General features: G+C 46.8%; 1 protein-coding gene across 2 annotated transcripts in view; it reads right to left on the reverse strand.

The window, feature by feature from the left end:
* The window catches only part of SPECC1L (sperm antigen with calponin homology and coiled-coil domains 1 like), a 92,552-nt gene that overhangs the window by 22,275 nt on the left and 51,610 nt on the right, over positions 1-18,667 (reverse strand). For both annotated transcript variants that reach the window (XM_063143998.1, XM_063143999.1), the window contains 2 exons: positions 6,017-6,100; positions 4,424-4,580 (listed from right to left, as the gene is read on the reverse strand). In XM_063143998.1, the coding sequence (XP_063000068.1) occupies positions 4,424-4,580; positions 6,017-6,100 (241 nt within the window). The remainder of the gene's footprint in view (positions 1-4,423; positions 4,581-6,016; positions 6,101-18,667) is intronic.

Raw genomic sequence — 18,667 nt, forward strand, 5'->3', positions numbered from 1 at the left:
CCTGGAAAAAGTGAAGCAGAAGTTGAAGGGGCAGGATTGCAGTTTGAGATTGATAAACAAATGGACAAAGAACACCTAATTTCCTTGAATGAGTTCAAATCTCCAGGGCCCGATGAACTGCATCCTAGAGTAATGAAGGAGCTAGCGAAAGAACTCTCAGAACCTTTGTCTATTATCTTTGCAAAATCATGGAAGACGGGTGAGGTGCCGGACGACTGGAGGAGGGCTAACGTTGTCCCTATCTTAAAAAGGGCAAAAAGGAGGAACCTGGGAACTACAGACCAGTCAGTCTGACATCCATCCCTGGGAAAATTCTGGAGCAGATTAGAAAGAAGTCAATCTGTAAACACCTTGAAATCAATGCAGTGATCACTAGAAGCCAACATGGATTTGTCAAGAACAAGTCCTGTCAGACTAATTTGATCTCATTTTTTGATAAGGTAACCTCCCTTGTGGACCGTGGGAATGCTGTGGATGTCATATATCTTGACTTCAGCAAAGCTTCTGACAAAGTGCCCTATGATATTCTGATTAACAAACTAGCGAAAAGTGGGCTAGATGGAACAACTATTAGGTGGATTCACAGTTGGCTACAGAATCGGACTCAAAGAGTACTTATCAATGGAACCTTCTCAAACTGGGGAGAGGCAACGAGTGGGGTACCACAGGGCTCAGTCCTGGGCCCAGTGCTCTTCAACATTTTTATTAATGATTTGGACGAGGAGGTGCAGGGAACGCTTATCAAATTTGCAGATGACACAAAATTGGGTGGGATAGCTAATACCCCGGAAGACAGAAACAAACTTCAAAGTGATCTTGATAGGCTGGAGTGTTGGGCTGAAAACAACAGAATGAAATTTAATAGTAATAAATGCCAAGTTCTACATTTAGGAAATAGAAACCAAATGCACAGTTAGAAGATGGGGGATACTTGGCTCAGCAATACTACAAACGAGAAGGACCTTGGAATTGTTGTAGATCACAAGCTGAATATGAGCCAACAGTGCGATATGGCTGCAAGAAAGGCAAATGCTATTTTGAGCTGCATTAATAGAAGTATAGCTTCCAAATCACGTGAGGTACTGGTTCCTCTCTATTCGGCCCTGGTTAGGCCTCATCTTGCGTCCAGTTCTGGGCTCCACAATTCAAGAAGGACGCAGACAAGCTGGAGCGTGTTCAGAGGAGGGCAACCAGGATGATCAGGGGTCTGGAAACAAAGCCCTATGAAGAGAGACTGAAAGAACTGGGCATGTTTAGCCTGGAGAAGAGAAGATTGAGGGGAGACATGAGAGCACTCTTCAAATACTTAAAAGGTTGTCACACAGAGGAGGGCCAGGATCTCTTCTCGATCCTCCCAAAGTGCAGGACACGGAATAACGGGCTCAAGTTAAAGGAAGCCAGATTCCAGCTGGACATCAGGAAAAACTTCCTGACTATTAGAGCAGTACGACAATGGAACCAGTTACCTAGGGAGGTTGTGGGCTCTCCCACACTAGACACATTCAAGAGGCAGCTGGACAAGCATCTGTCAGGGATGGTTTAGGGTGGATTCCTGCATTGAGCAGGGGGTTGGACTCGATGGCCTTGTAGGCCCCTTCCATCTCTGCTATTCTATGATTCTATGAGTTGGAAGGGGCCTATAAGGCCATCGAGTCCAACCCCCCTGATACCTTACAACTCTATGGGCCAGTTCAGATGACAAACTAACCCACCATGGATCGCTCAAAATGTAATCCACGGTAGGTCACGTAACCATGGCTGCTACCAAAATGGTTAGTAGAATGGGTTTTTTTTTTTGGTCTGTACGCCGCCCTGAGATCTTAGTGAAATAGGGCGGGATATAAATATTTTAAATAAATCAATAAATCAATAAATAGCAGGAATCTGTGGTGGTTTCCGTGTCATCTGATGCGTTTTAGGTCTTGAAATGGCGAAAAACAAGAAAAAATGGCGTCGACAATAGAGACAATAGCATTCTGGTGATGCTCTTGGAGCCAAGAATATTTCCTATGGTCATGCGGCCCTTTGACTGACTGGAGCGACTGCTGTGGCCTGAGTTGCGCCGCTGTGCCTGATGGGATACGCGGCTGATATGTCAGGAAGCCACAAATCTATCCACGGAGTGGCAATGGGTAAGTAAACTGTGGTGTTCTGTGGGGTAATGGTCGTGTGGTGTCCCCTTCCCCCAGTGATTGTGTGACTGGAGCCCATGATTCTATGAATATGCCAAGAAGGCAGCTGAATAAGGGGCAACAGTAAAAGACAAAGTCCCGAATTGCCAGACAAAACCACTTGGCGAACGTCTCTCTCCGCTACAGAAAACGACTCAGTCATTCAGCTCCAAGGCCCAGGAGACACAACAGAGTTAAGGCAAAGAAATACTGACTTTTCCTCCCTCACAAACAGTATCTGGCATAGTCATCAAAGCCGTTCAGTAGAATCGGCTGATACGCCAGCTGCGCCCCTTCCTAGAGTCGGAAGACCTAGAGACGGTAGTGCATGTGCTGGTAACCTCGAGGCTCAACTTCTGCAATGCGCTCTACATAGGGCTACCTTTGTGCCTAGTCCAGAAACTTCAACTAGTGCAAATATGGCAGCCTGGTTGGTCACCGGTACACCTACGGGTGACCATATTACACCAACTTTAAAATCACTTCACTGGCTGCCAATTAGTTTCTGGGCAAAGTATAAATTGTTGGTTATTACCTTTAATCCAAGAGCCTTGTGTGGTGCAGAGTGGTAAGCGGCAGTTACTGCAGCCGAAACTCTCCCCACGGCCTGAACTCGATCCCAGAGGAAGCTGGTTCTCAAGCAGCCGGCTCAGGTCAACTCAGCCTTCCATCCTTCCGAGGTCGGTAAAATGAGTACCCAGCTTAGCTGGGGGAAAGGTAACTGCGACTGGGGAAGGCAATGGCAAACCACCCCGCTACAAAGTCTGCCAAGAAAACGTCAGCGGAAGCAGGCGTCCCTCTAGGAGTCAGCAATGACTCAAGTGCTTGCAAGAGAGGTTCCTTTCCTTTCCTTTCCTTTCCTTTCCTTTCCTTTCCTATTACCTTTAAAGCCCTACATGGTTTGAGTCCAGGTTACCTGCAGGATCGCCTTCTCCTGTACAACCCACCCCAGACACTCAGGTCCTCTGGGAAGGACTTACTCCAGTCAGTCAAAACTAGGTTGACAACTGTTATCCAGAGGACCTTCTCTTCTGCCGCTCCCAGACTGTGGAATGGCCTGCTGGGAGAGATTCACCAATTGAACAGTCTTTCCGAATTTAAGAAAGCTATAAAGACTGATCTCTTCCGGCAGGCCTACCCTATCTAATTTTAAGATGTCTGGCTGTTATTAATAATAATAATAAGAATAAGAATAAGAATAAGAATAATTCTTATCCACCTCTCCCTCTGGATCAAGGCAGGGAACCACATCAAATATAAAAATACTATAAAATATATAAAACTGATTAAAACACATAAAACTAATATATTATTAAAATAACAGCCAGACATTTTAAAATTAGACTGGGTAGGCCTGCTGAAAGAGATCAGTCTTTACAGCTTTCTTAAATACAGAAAGACAGTTAAATTGGTGAATCTCTCTCGGCAGGCCATTCCACAGTCTGGGAGTGGCAGAAGAGAAGGTCCTCTAATAACGTATTAGTTTTTTATGTTTTTAATCAGTTCTATGTATTTTACAGTATTTTTGTTTTCAGTGTTGTTCCCTGCCTCGATCCAGAGGGAGAGGCGGTTAAGAAATAAAATTATTATTAATAATAATAATAATAATAAATGGGTGAGTCTCTCCCCATTCCTCTCTCTGACTCTCCACTATTCTAACAAACTTTTCCTTCTTTTACTGTTGATCTTATTCAGAATTGCTTTTTTTCACAGCAGCATCTATTGTTTGCCTCTTCTGCAACTCGATGTGCCCATAGAGCATTTCAGATTAAACTACGGTGGCTGTGCTGGCAGGGAATGAAAGGAGTAGCAGCCCAACACAACTGGAGAGCTCCAAGGTGGGGAAGCCCAGTTTAAACAAATGAGAGCTGATTCCGTTCTCTCTGGCACATGTGCAAATTCCAAAGTGTGCAGAGACAAGGAGCCAAGCGTGCAGGCAGTATCACCAGCATCCCCTGGCATGGCACACACACACACACACACACACACACACACACACACACACACACAGAGCACTGCACAATGGGACCGGCAGGGGCCAGCCCGAGGCCACCTATGAGGGGGCACGTGCTCAGGCAGCCCACTGAAGCCGCCAACACCCAGCCCCACTCCCCCAGTCCAAGCATCCTACAGGAGATCTTATCTGTTCCCTACCAAGAGGCCTACAAGCGTCCCCAAGGGCAAAGCAGCAAGGCATCCCTGTATGAAGAACACCCAACGCCTGCTCAGGCTGTTCAATCATGAGCCCTTACCGTATTCGATTGCGCGTCGTAGGGGTGACGGACGCCGTAGGGGAAGACGAAAGGGACAGCTGTGGTGAAGTGGTCCCCATAGCTATGAGAGAGGCTGGAGACGCGCCATCAGGAGCAGTGATGTCTCGCTTGATTTCTTCACTGCTTCGTCGAGACACTGAAATAGAAAAAGGAAACTTAAGAAACTTTCTGCATACATATACAGAGCTAAGGAGCCTTGGCAAAAATCCAGCTTGTAAGATACGCTGTAATCTCAGATGCACTGAGCCATATGACAACTGTAAAAGTGCTCTCACATCAACAACAATCTCATCTATTAAATATGAAGTTGCCATTAAGTTTGCCTGAAGGAGGAAGACTTGAGCTTTTGCCTTTAAACCTATTCATTCCAAAGCTTTACAGCTGGGCTCCCTGACTGATCCCACTGACTTTTAAAAAAATGTTGTTTAAAAAATGTGTGTGTGCGTGTATCACCTGGCTTGTTGGACTGTTTTGATGTGATGTGTCTTTTGTCGGGGTTTTGCATGTGCTCTGCCTATTTTGCCTGTTTGTAGGTTGTTTGTTTTGCATTTTGGTGTATTGTTGTTTTTTTGCCTTGGTTTGTGTGTGTAGTGTGTGTTTTCTGTCTGGGTCATGTGTTTGTTTCATCACCATTCTGCCTTTTGTGAAAATAATATTTTCTTGTGCTTTGTGTGGGCAAAATGTGACTTGGCATGGGTGGCTCAGATCCTGCTTCTGCTGTGTACTCAGTTTCTTTGCCAAGTTACTCATCTCTGAGTCTCAACGGTGTTCCTTCAGCGAAATGGATGTTGGAGCAGAAAACCGTGGGTTCAAAAGAGGGCTTTTGTGTTTTGCAACTCAGGCCCCGCCTCTGCCCCCTACTTAAGTTTCGAGGAAGTTAATTTATTTTCTTTTAGCCTCACTAGTTTGCTTGCTGGGAAATGGGTGCTTTGGGACCAGGCACGCCTGCTTAGGGCAACTATTTTGTGGAGTCACCCCAACATACTCTCAGAATTCCAAATTTGCTCACCTTAAAGCAGGGGACTCCCTCTTTTTAGGAATATATGCAGAGGGCTTAAATTGCCAAGACTCCATCTCTGGAAGAGGCAGATTTGTAAACTATATTACTTCTTTTGCTCCAGAGCACTTATTGCCTTCCCCAACCTGGCACCTCCAGATATTTTGGACTATAACTCCCAGCACTCCTGACCAATGGCCATGCTGGCAGAGGCTGATAGCAGTTGAAATCCGAAACATTTGGAGGGCACCAGCTTGGGGAAGACTAATTTTCAATTTTAAGCTGTACAGCAAGCATTTACATTAAAATCAGGGGAGGGGAGGTCCTTCCTCCGCCCCACAAGCCACTTTCCTCCAGCACTGTCCCCACTGGATGGAGGCTCAGACCCACAACTTGACTTGGTGCGTGGTCTCACGACACACCCACTGCTGCATCATCCCGGCTAGGAGGTGTTGCGTACCAAACCTTCACGACAGAACTCTGCCAGAATTAGCTTTATAGCTCAGACAAAAGTGCAAAAGGGTGGCTTCCTGCCCTTCCTGCTGCCCACCATTGCTACATCACTCCATGATTACCAGAGATAGACTTGGCACTTTCCATAGCAGGAACTCTTGGCAGAGAAGCTGGTCTGCTGGTTGAGGAAGTTCTCAGCAAGTGATCTGCACAGAGAGGGAATGAGGAAAAGTCACCTCACCAAAGTGAGCCTCACGGCTGGTCCTGCCTACGGAATGAGGTGAAGGGATGGACTGAGCTGATGCAGGAGGGCCAATGCCCTCCTCTCCACTCCCCTGACCAAAAAACTGCCTGTGAGAAGCAGAACATGAGTATCGCTGAGTGAGAGGTTTTAAGCCAGCCCACTCCTCGAGGTGGAGTGAGGATTTTTCACAGGAGGGGCATTCAAAAATGCCATTGCTCACCTGCAGCGGTCCAGTCCATTTCGCTGCAAGTGTAGAGCTCGTTGTAACTACAAGCGCATTTGCTTAGAGGGAAATGCAGGTTGCTTACCTGTAACTGTAGTTCTTCGAGTGGTCATCTATGCATTCACACATATGGGCTTTGCGCCTGCGCAGAGACCAGACCGGAATCTCCAATAGCTTAGGGAAACGCTTTTGGGCAGGAACCCCTCCCCCACGCTACTGCGCATGTCCCTGGGGTTCCCGCCCTAACCTCAGTTTACAGGAGTCCGACATTGTGCCCCCATAAACATGAGTGTAATAAATTAAGGTACATTCCACATAAAATGTGTCATTCGTAAATTTCACACCACCAAGTGGGGATCGTGGGTGGGTTGTGTGAATGCATAGATGACCACTCGAAGAACTACAGTTACAGGTAAGCAACCTGCATTTCTTCATCGTGGTCTCTATGCATCACACATATGGGCAAGTAACAAGCTCACATACCTTGGAGGTGGGTTGGTGTATTATTTCAACACTTCCGAGAGCACCGTCATTCTAAATGAACAGTCATGTCTGGAACGAGTGTCCAAACTATAATGCTTGACAAATGTGGAAGGGGTGGACCAGGTCGCAGCCTTGCAAACATCCTGAAGTGGAACACCCCTGCTAAAGGCCACAGATGTTGACATCGCCCTGGCTGAATGAGCTGTCACAGGACGCTGTATTTCTAGTTTAGAGATAGAGTAGACAAGTTCAATTGTCTCTACAATCCAGCGTGACAGCCTTTGGGATGACACTGGGAGTCCCCTATAAGGCTCACCATAGCATAAAAACAGTTGCTTGGATTTCCTAAATCCTTCGGTTCTAGCTCTATAAAAAGCGAGAGCCCTTCTAACGTCCAGCATGTGGAGAGCAGTGTCCGCAGGCGTTGTAGGATTAGGGAAAAATGCTGGCAAGACAATGTCCTGAGCCAGGTGAAAAGGTGTTACCACCTTAGGCAAGAAAGATGGGTCTGTTCGTAACACCACCCTGTCATTATGAAAAATCGTATAGGGAGCATCCATCCTTAGAGCTCTAAGCTCACTTGCGCGCCTTGCCGAGGTTATGGCAACCAAGAACACAGTCTTGAGAGTCAAGAGTCTTAAGTCCGTTGTAGCCATGGGCTCAAAGGGTTTTCTTATCAATGCATGGAGCACGACTGACAAGCTCCATGATGGTACGATGTTCCTAGTTGTTGGTATAGTATTCCTTAGACCTTTTAAAAATTCTTTGGACGTAGGGTGGGTGAAGGGCGAGAACCCTTCCACACCTTCGTGAAAAGCTGTGATGGCAGCCAAATGGACTTTGATCGACGAAAGTCCTAATCCTCCTCGGTAGAGTGAGAGCAGATATTCCAGAATCACCAAGATGGGGCAAGTCTTAGCCGTGTGATTCGTTTCTAGTGCAAATTTAGAAAACCTTAGCCGCATACGACTTCCTTGTCGAAGGTTTTCGTGATGCAGTCAAAATGCTCTGCACAGTCAATTGTATGGTACGGGAGGTTGTGGCATCATCCTCCACGCTGTCATCTTGAGCGTCGAGAGGTCTGGGTGTCGCACCCTGCCTTGGTGTCAAGACAGAAGGTTCGGTATCGATGGTAATTTGATGTAGTCCCCTCTCGACAGTCGAAGGGCGTGAGGGAACCACGGCTGTCGAGGTCACCACGGCGCGATCAGAATACAGTCTGCGCTGTCTGCCCTTATCTTGGCCACGACTTTTGTCAGGAGCAGAAAAGGGGGGAAGATGTAGAGGAATCCCCCTGTCCACATTCTTGTGAAGGCGTCTCCTAGCGAGTTCCTTCCGCTTCCTGCTCTGCTGCAGAATTTGGTACAGACTGCGTTTTCTGCAATGGCAAAAACATCGACAGCAGGACAGCCCCAATACCGGAAGAGATCGTCCCTTACTTCGATATCGAGCTCCCATTCGTGGTCGACGTGGAAAGACCTGCTTAGGGAGTCCTCTACGATGTTCTCCTTGCCCGCTACGTGAATAGCAGTCAGGTAAGTCTTTCTCTTTATGCACCAGTTCCAAATCCTGAGTGCAGATCGGGTCAAGGGGTGTGACCTTGTTCCCCCTTGCCTGTTTATGTAGCAGACTACCGTGGTATTGTCTGTTGCGATCAGAACATCCTTGCCCTCGATGATCTGGGTGAAGGCTTTTAATGCATTTTCTACCGCCAGGAGTTCCAGATGATTGATATGTTCCTCTTTCTGTCGATGAGGCCATCGACCCTGGGCGGTGAACGAGTTGCTGTGAGCTCCCCATCCGATGAGGGAGGCATCAGTCGTGATAGTTACCGATGGCGCCCTTTGCTGAAAGGGAATTCCCTCCAAGAGGTTTCCCATCGAGAGCCACCATTTCAGCGACGCTCATACCTGTCTCGGTATCGAGAGGTGAGTTTTGCGAGCGTTGCGTCGAAGGTCGAAAGTCCTTAAAAACCATCCCTGAAGAACCCTCATTCGTAGTCGTGCGAATCTGATGACAGCGGTGGTCACTGTCATCAAGCCCAGCAATCTTTGGATTGTCCATGCCGAGGGTCTTGCTTGGGTTTCGACATCGAGAATAAAGTCTCGAAGTGTCCTTGCTCTTGCCATCGGAAGGTAAGCTCTTCCATCCCGAGACGATAGAGTCACTCCTATGAAGTCTATTGTCCTTTGAGGAGTTAGTATGGACTTTTCCTGGTTGACCCACAGCCCTAGGGAGTCTAGGAGATTTAGAGTCGTGACTATGTTCTCCTGGAGCGTGCAGCTGTCCTCCGCCACCAGGAGCCAGTCGTCTATGTACGGATAAATGTGGATTTCTCTCTGTCGTAGATGGGCGCATACAACAGCCATCACCTTCGTGAAGACCCTCGGTGCTGTCGCGAGGCCGAAGGGGAGCACGGTAAACTGGAACTGCTTGGCGCCGATGGAGAAACGCAGATAAGTTCGATGCGACTTCCTGATGGAGATATGGAAATACACATCTTTCAGGTCTACTACCGCAAACCACACCCCGTATGCAACAGCTGGAGAATAGAGGCAATCGTTGTCATACGAAACTTTTTCGGGGTAATGCACTTGTTCAACTGTCTTAGGTCCATAATCGGTCGAAGCCCTCCATCCTTCTTTGGGACCGTGAAGTAGCGCGGAAAAAAACCCTGATTGATCTCCTCTGCAGGTACAGGCGAGATGGCCCCCTTCGCTAGCAGGGTTTGTACCTCGAGCAGCAGAGGAGGGGATGGCGCTGTTACTCTCACCCCCGAAGAAGGAGGAAGGGTATCGAACTCGATGGCGTATCCCGTCTCGATGATAGTGAGCACCCAGGAGTCGGATGTTATGGACTCCCATTGATGGTACATGGGTGCTAGACGGTCGGTAAATGGTAGTAGGCCTGGGGCAGGAAAGTCAAAGACGCTGTCTTTTAGAGAAATCAGGTTGATGTCTGCCCTGCTGATACCGGCCTTGATAAGGCCTCTTTCTTTGAAGTTGCTGCTGCTGTTTTGCCAGCTGTTTATTATATTGAGGGCGCTGCTGCAACTGTTGGTATGGTTGTCTTGTCCAGCGCCTTTGTTTAAATTGCGGTTGGGGTTGTGAAAAACCCATTTTCTTGGCAGTTGTGCGAGCCTTATATATTGAATCTAAGGACTCGTCAGTTTTATTGTTGAATAACCCTTCTCCGTCAAAAGGTAGACTCTCTATTCTCGTCTTTGTTTCATTCGTCAGGTTGGCTGACCTCAACCAAGCGTGACGCCAAAGAGCTATGGATCCCATCATTGATTTGGAGTGGGAATCCGTCTGATGTTTAGCCGAATTTAGTTGCAGTCGAGCTATTGCAGTGGCTTCAGTCTGAAAAATTCTTGCTAACTCCCTTTTTTCCTCAGGTAAGTGGTCACAGAGGGAGTTTATCTTTTCCAGTAGGAATATTTGATATCTGGCCATAGTTGCTTCATACGCCGAGGTTCGTATTCCTAGGGATGAGGACGCATACACCCTCCTGCCCAGATAGTCCAGTTTTCTGCCCTCTCTATCGATCGGGGCTGAATGTATTTTTTGAGACCTTCCTTGGGCAGATTCGACGATTATTGAATTAGGCTTAGGATGTTGAAAAAGAAATTCTGCATTAGTTTCTTTAACCTTATACATTGACTCCAACCTTTTAGATGTTGGCTGAGCTGCGCAAGGGGTCTTCCAGGAAGTCTGTGCTGTTCTCCGTAGGGTAGGAGGGAACGGAATAGCGATGGTCGAACTAGCTTCCGTCCTCATCACATCATAAATTGGGTCATCATCGATTTCTGTTGGCTGATCGATATCGAGACCTAAAGATTGTGCCATCCGAAGTACATGATCCGAGAAGGTTCCCATGTCTTCCGAAGAAGAAGCGGGGTCCTGAGTATTCACGATTTCGTCGGGTGATGGCATCGAAGGGGCCACCGACACCACAGAGTCTGAGTCAGACCTGTAGTCCTCATCAGGAGAATTTTGATCCGTGGCTTGCACCGTTTGATGTACTGGCTGTAAAGCCTGGTCCTGGTGAGTTAATGGTACCACAATAGTTGCTCTCGGTATCGAGAAGTGATCTGTCTGGTCATTTCTACTGCCATGGCTTAGAGGAGTGTGAGATTGAAAAGCAGGAGGAACTTGGATGACCCTTGCATGTGGAGGAGGATGACCATAATGGTCGTTATGTCTTCGTTCGCCTGGATAAAACTCCTGGGGACGGTAATATTCCCAGTCATAAGGATACTCTCTTTGGTATCCAGAGTACTGTGAGACCCGGTCAAAATCGGGTCTAGGAGAATGCCCTTGTCGGTGTATTGTAGAAACTGCGAGTCGGTTCGACTCCTGTGGGGCAGCAGTGCACGGTACCGTAGCACATGGTACGGAGGCAGCCAATACGGAGTCCCGTATCTCGCCCTCCGACATCGAACTCCTCGCTGTCGGTAACGGGGTTGGCAGTGAACGATGTTCTGGTACCGACGACTGTGTCGGTATCGAAGTCGATACCGGCCGGGTAGGCTCAGTAGGTACCGTAGACACGGTATCGGTCCTCGAGATGGAGCGTTTTTCGGCGTTCTTCCTCTTTTTCTTCTTCTTTTTTAAGTGCTCCGCCGATTTAGGGGTCCGGGCTTTCTTTGAAATTTTCTTAGCCGCGGAAACCGCTAGGGATCGGCCTGGCGTCAGGGGTATGGCCCTGTTATCCGCCATCATCTCCTCATCGATTACAACCGATTGAATTTCAGGGCTTTGGGTTTCTTCCATTGTCCTTGAGGAGGCTTTTTCCTTACGCTTTTGAGGCGTAGGTTCAGTAGCTCGGAGAGCTTTCTCCCAGAGTATAGACCGCAGTCTATCCGCTCTATTTTTCCTCGTCTGTTTGGTGAACGCCATACAGTGATGGCAGTGCTGAACTATGTGTCCCTCGCCCAAACAGAGTACACAGAGCGAGTGACCGTCTTTGGGTGGAAGTTTAGCGCCGCATTTGACGCACTTTCTAAAAGGGGCCCTTACAGCCATGCGCCTGAGGCGCCACGCGATCAAACGATCGCTCGAAAAAAAGGGAGGAAGATACAGAAAGCAGAAGAATAACTATATATATGGTCAGAAAGAAATGAGAAGAGAAGTATGAAGAGAAAGGATCTTAGAAAAGAGCCAAAAGGTAAGTAAACAGAACAATTTGAGAGAAGTCACGGTTTCTTGATCTGTGCACAATGGCGGACGACGAAGAACTGAGGTTAGGGCGGGAACCCCAGGGACATGCGCAGTAGCGTGGGGAGGGGTTCCCGCCCAAAAGCGTTTCCCTAAGCTATTGGAGATTCCGGTCTGGTCTCTGCGCAGGCGCAAAGCCCATATGTGTGATGCATAGAGACCACGATGAAGAACAAACACTTCAGAAATGTACAGTGGCTCCATTGGGCATTCTGCACCTGCTGCATCAACTTTACATCCTGAACTCTCCACACATCCTACTTCATTCTGCAATACTTTTTTACATGTTGGCCCAATCCAGAGACATTACCAATCTCACTTGTGGATACTTGCCAACACTTTGACATGTGGCCAGATAGAGAGAGTCTTTGCTGGATCAAGGCAGCTGGGGTTTAAGGAGAGCAGTGAGCAGTGAAAATGTTCTTGGTTTGCACAGACTAGCGGTGCCCAACCCACAGCTGAAATGAAGTCCACAGCACGCAAAGGTGCCTCTCTAGTACACGGTACAGTACAGGTGCCACAACATCCATGTCATATAGGTAGCTGCCTTATACATGGTGGGATGTAAGGGAGATGGAGACATGATAGAGGTGTACAGATTCATGCGCAGTGTGAAGATGTGCAAAGGGAGACATTTTTTCTCCCTCTCTCATACTAGAACCTACGGTAATCCCATGAAACTGACTGGTGGGAGATTCAGGATAGATGAAAGGAAGTACTTCTTCACAAAGCACGTAGTCAAATTGTGGAATTCACAATCACAAGATGTAATAACCGATTTGGATGGTTTTAAAAGGGGGTTTAGGCAAATTCATGGAGGAGAAGGCTATTAACGGCTACTAGACATATCAGGATCAGGCCCTGTCTCCCTGGAATGTATCCTGAATCAGACTTGGAACCTGAAGTAGACCAGCCAAGATAGGAAGTGGGGGAGGAAATTCTCCAAGACTCTCCAGGAGTGGAGGAGGAATCTTCCCAGGAGCTTATCGGACAGGAGGCCCAGGCTCAGAGATCGTCTTCCCTCTCCTCCCCGTCCCTAGGAACTCAGTCTTTGTCAAAAGGGGAGGGCGCATCGGAATTCACAGATCCCAGTGTCTGCCACAGGGTCAAGCAGGTGGAGTTGAGAGGAAGTGGTAGGCAGTCCGCTAAGCTAGCCACTCGCCATAGGTTACAGCTTGAAGACCCTCACTGAAGGAGGGTCTCCGTCAAAGCCTGTCAGGCATGGGGGGAACCTATCCATTTAGTTGATAGGAAACTGGCTTCCTTTGCTAGGCTAATTAAGCTTAGAGGATAGCTCCTAGCATTCATCCTCCCTCCAGGCGTGAAGAGGTGTATATTTACTGAATAAAGCTTTGTGGATTGCACGGCAGACCTCTTTGTTGTCTCACATCTCAGTGGCAGGGCTTGGAAACATGACACTACCTCCAGCAGCAGAGGCAGTATGTCTATGTACACCAGTTGCTGAGGGACATGGGCAGGAGGATGCTGTTGCATTCAAGTCCTACTTTCTGTTGACAGCTGGTTGGCCACTGTGTGAACAGAATGGTAGACTTGGCAGACCCTTGGTCTGATCCAGCATCAGGGCTCTTCTTATGTTCTGATCCACCACTTGACCCATCTCACGACACACCCACTGCTGCATCATCCCGGCTAGGAGGTGTTGCGTACCAAACCTTCACGACAGAACTCTGCAAGAATTAACTTTACAGCCCAGACGAATGTGCAAAAGCACAGCTTCCTGCCCTTCCTGCAAGTGGTGGATCTCCAATTGCTGCTCTTTCACAGAGGAACTATTCCAGTTCAGTCTTCGCCTGGAGATGCTGTCAGAGACTGAACCTGAGCCTTCGTCCATGTAAAGTAGGTGCTCTGCCAATTAGTGACCGCTCTTCCTCCAGGAGCCTAGGGAGCAGGCTGAAGTTCAGTGCAACAAAGAGAGGCATACAAGTGACCTAAATTGTCATTCATGATGTAATTGTGTCCCATGCTGTTTAATATCTGCTGGGAGAGATCATCTAGGGATTTGGAGCGTGTTGTCTCTTTTGTCTCTTGTTCTAGAAGAAGCTGTTGATGCTCTGAATGGCGATGGTAATGGGACTGAGAGGGCAAACAAATTGGAGCTTGGTTCAGATAAGACGAACGTGCTCCTGGTTAGGACAATCAGTCCAGGAATAGGGGCTTGACCCATTTTAGATTGGGTTGCACTCCCCTTTGAAGTATCAGGCTTACAGTCTGGGTGTACTCCTGGATGGTCACATGAGGATGATAGCTTTTGCCCCGTTTAGGCTGATGCGCCAGCTCTGACCACCCCTCAGTCAATCAGACCTAGGCATGGGCATATGAGCTTTAATTATATCCAAATTATATTACTGCAATGTGTTGTGGCTGGAGCTGCTGTGGACGAGTCTCCAGACACTTCAGCTGACTCAGAATGCAGCGATAAGGATGCTGGTTCAAAGCATGCAATACGTACACTACCAGGGAGGCATTGGTTACCAGTTTGTTTCTAGATACAATTGAAGATGTTGGCAATGACCTTCAAAACCCCTAACATAGTTAGGGCCCAGGAAACCTTAAGAACTGCCTCCCCCTGATGAGCCTGCTCATCCTTTAAGATATGGGTGGGGGGAGATCCATCTTTGTGTCATGGTGTTGGTGGGTTGGTATGCAGGGTGGGGCTTTCTGTGGCCGCACCACGTGGCTGTGGAGCACCTTGCCATGGGAGCACTGGGCTTGCCCCGTCCATCTGCCATCTGGTTCCACTTTTGTTCCAGCAAGCATCTGACCTGCTGAGACACAGCTTTTAAACTGATACCTGATTTTAAATTCTCAGTTGTGGCTGCTTCTGCCATCCTTGTATTGTAATGGCTGAGATTTGTGTAACTCTGTTTCAAAGCCTCTCTGGAAGGACAGGTTGCTTACCTGTAACTGTGGTTCTTCGAGTGGTCATCTGTGCAGTCACACATATGGGCTTTGCGCCTGCGCAGAGCCTCATTCAGGAAGTTTCTATAGCTGAAAGAGATTTTTGGTGGGAACCCTCCCCCAACGTCCCAGTGCACATGCCTAGGAGGTGGGCTGGTCAAGTCCACCATACCAAGGATGTGGCAACCTTGGTCAGTAGTCGAAGCATCGTTTTCCTAGCATTTGATGCAGGGTTGAAGGCTCTGATGAACCATAGTTGGAGATGGTGCATTTTCAGGCACGCAAAGGATACAACTGCCGTGGTGGCTGCCTTCAGACCTAATTTTTGTGAACTGCCTAGAGAGCTTTGGCTATTAGATCTAAGACAGGGCGCAGACCCCCATCTCTTCTTGGCATGGTGAAATAGTGGGAGTAAAAACTGTCTTGGGGTATATGTACAATCGCCCCTTTTTGCAGGAGGGCTAGAATTTCTTTCTGCAGTGCTGGTGATGGCTGAGTAAACCATATTTATCCCAACAGAGGGGTTGTCAGGAATTCTATAAGGTAATTAAGGTATCCTGTTGCTACGATCTTGAGTACCCAAGAGTCGGATGATATTTGAGTCCATGCCGAAAGGAAAGGGGAAAGTCGGTGTCTGAAAGGCGTCATTTAACAGCATTTAACAACATATGCTAAGTTTGTTTGTTTTTTAATGGATCCCAGAACTGTTGTGGTTTAAATGGATACTGTTGTTTTATACTGTTGTTTTTATATTTTTGATGGTTTAAAATTTTGTATACTTTTTAAAGTTCACTGTTTTTAACTTCTGTAAACTGCCCAGAGAGCTTTGGCTATGGGGCGGTATATAAATTTAATAAATAATAATAAATAATAATAGTATATTGGAAATATGGGCGTCAAGAAAGAACTACAAGAGAAAGATAAATCAGCTAACGAACGTAGTTTGAAGACAAGTGAAACTCCCTCACATTGCTGCCGCAATGGCGGTTGAAAAAGAACTGAGGAGTTAGGCGGGGACCCTCCTAGGCATGTGCACTGGGACGTTGGTTCCCGCCCAAAATCTCTATCAGCTATAGCAACTTCCCTAATGAGACTCCGTGCAGACGTATAGCCCATATGTGTGACTGCACAGAGACCACGAAGGAGAATTGTGCTGCAGTGGAGGGCTGAGATGTGGGTCCTGTTCATAAATACCTTGATCCAAGCCCGAAGGCTACGCAACGGCCCATCCAAGCCCTGTCTGATCCGGTACCAGATTGGCTGCACCAGCTGTGCCACCGGTTGGCCACCCAGTAGAGAGGAAGCTCACTTTTCCAGTTTTTGTAAATAGCAGGGTGTTGACGATCAGCCTTCCATGGGAGGAAGGGGTCTGCTCAGACAAGGTCCTTCTGCTCAATTTCTGGAGACACCCCCGCCCCCTACACACACACATTTCACCCCATTCTGTATGTTCTCCTTACCCTAGGTGTAGTATTTTCAGGAGGCTGGAAAAGCCAGGTAAGCCCACTTCCCCCAGGTTAAATCTTGATCCAACCCCAGGCAAATTCCTAATTTACTTTCCCTTGTACATTAAATCATCCCAGTGCCATTCAAAGAATAACCAAAGAAAAACTAACACAAAACACTCTTATAACCCTGAGAAGACTTTACAATGTAGCTGTTTAGCTGACATTTGTCAACATGAAAAAGGAAGACTACTGCTTTGTTATATGAAAGCTACTCTTGAGAAATTTCTATTTTAAAAGCCGCATAAATCAAAGAACCACACCCAGCATACAACAGCCATACATTCTTACAGGAAGGGCACTTTGAACTGAAAAGCTTAAAAGCAAACAAGTTTGTCAGGACCAGAAAATATATTTGGAAACAGAGAAATAAACATTGGGCATGCAATCCATGTTGCTACGATAGAAAATTAGCTTTTTAATGATGTGTTACCTTTTGTTATAGAAAAATAACAATGAATGTTAATAGTGGAAATGTGGGCTATATCCAACAAAACCACACAGCTACTTCTCCACACCCAAAGGGAATTTTGGACTTGGGACACTGTTGCACACTGTTGCATACTTGAATTCTTGATCATAAAGGAGGCAAAAGCTGAGTGTATCCATACACGTACTCTGGATTTTAGGAAAGCTGATTTTAATAAACTCAGAACTATGATAAGTAAGGTTCCATGGCAAGTAGCCCTAATGAGAAAAGGAGTCCAAGATGGGTGGGAGTTTTTTTAAAAAGGAAATCTTAAAGACATAATTACAAACAATTCCAACTAGGAAAAAAGATAGAAGACAACAGAAGAAACCAATGTGGCTCCACAAAAAACTTAGAGATGACCTAAAAACAACAAAGGATACATATAGGAAGTGGAAGGAAGGTCAGGCTACAAAAGAAGAGTACAGACAGGTGGCACAGAAGTGCCGAAATGGCGTCAGGAAGGCTAAAGCTGTGAATGAGCTGAGATTAGCGAGGGATGCTAAAAGCAATAAAAAGGCTTTCTTCAGATACGTGAGTAGTAAAAGACAGAGGAAAGAAATGGTGGTTCAACTGCTTAATGAGGATGGCAAATTGATAACAGATGACAAAGGAAAGGCCGAATGCTCAATTCCTACTTTGGCTCAGTCTCTTCCAAAAAGAGGGTCTATGACCCCGACCCCTTTGAAAAAGCGAAGTTCAAGGTGAAGGGGCAGGATTGCAGTTTGAGACTGATAAACAAATGGTCAAGGAACACCTAATTTCTTTGAATTTCAAATCTCCAGGGCCCAATGAACTGCATCCTAGAGTAATAAAGGAGCTGGCAGAAGAACTCTCAGAACCACTGTCTGTTATCTTTGTGAAATTATGAAAGATGGGTAAGGTGCCGGACAACTGGAGGAGGGCTAATGTTGTCCCTATCTTCAAAAATGGCAAAAAGGAGGAACCTGGGAACTACAGACCAGTCTGTCTGACATCCATCCCTGGAAAAAATTTGAAGCGGATTATACAGAACTCAATCTGTAAGCACCTTCTAAATACTGCAGTGATTATTAGAAGCCAACATGGATTTGTCAAGAACAAATCTTGTCAGGCTAAACTGATCTCATTTTTTGATCAGGTAACCTCCCTTGTGGACTGTGGGAATGCTGTGGACATAACATATCATGACTTCAGCAAAGCTTTTGACAAAGTGACCCATGACATTTGATTAACAAACTGGCTAAAAGTGGGCTAGATGGAACAACTATTAGGTGGATCCACAGTTGGCTACAGAATTAGACTCAAAGAGTGCTTATCAATGGAACCTTCTCAAACTGGGGGGAGTTAATGAATGGGGTACTGCAGGGCTCAGTCCTGGGCCCAGTGCTCTTCAACATTTTTAATAATGGTTTGGACGAGGAGGTGCAGGGAATGCTTATCAAATTTGCAAATGACACAAAATTGGGTGGGATAGCTAATACCCTGGAAGATAGAAACAAACGTCAACGTGATCTTGCTAGGCTGGAGTGCTGGGCTGAAAACAACAGAATGAAATTGAATAGGGATAAATGCCAAGTTCTACACGTAGGAAAAAGAAACCAAATGCACAGTTACAAGATGGGGGATACTTGGCTCAGCAATACTATGAACGAGAGGATCTTGGAATTGTTGTAGATCACAAGCTGATTATGAGCCAACAGTGTGATATGACTGCAAAAAAAGCAAATGA

Source organism: Elgaria multicarinata, chromosome 18 (assembly GCF_023053635.1).
Source record: "Elgaria multicarinata webbii isolate HBS135686 ecotype San Diego chromosome 18, rElgMul1.1.pri, whole genome shotgun sequence".
Lineage (NCBI taxonomy): Eukaryota > Metazoa > Chordata > Lepidosauria > Squamata > Anguidae > Elgaria > Elgaria multicarinata.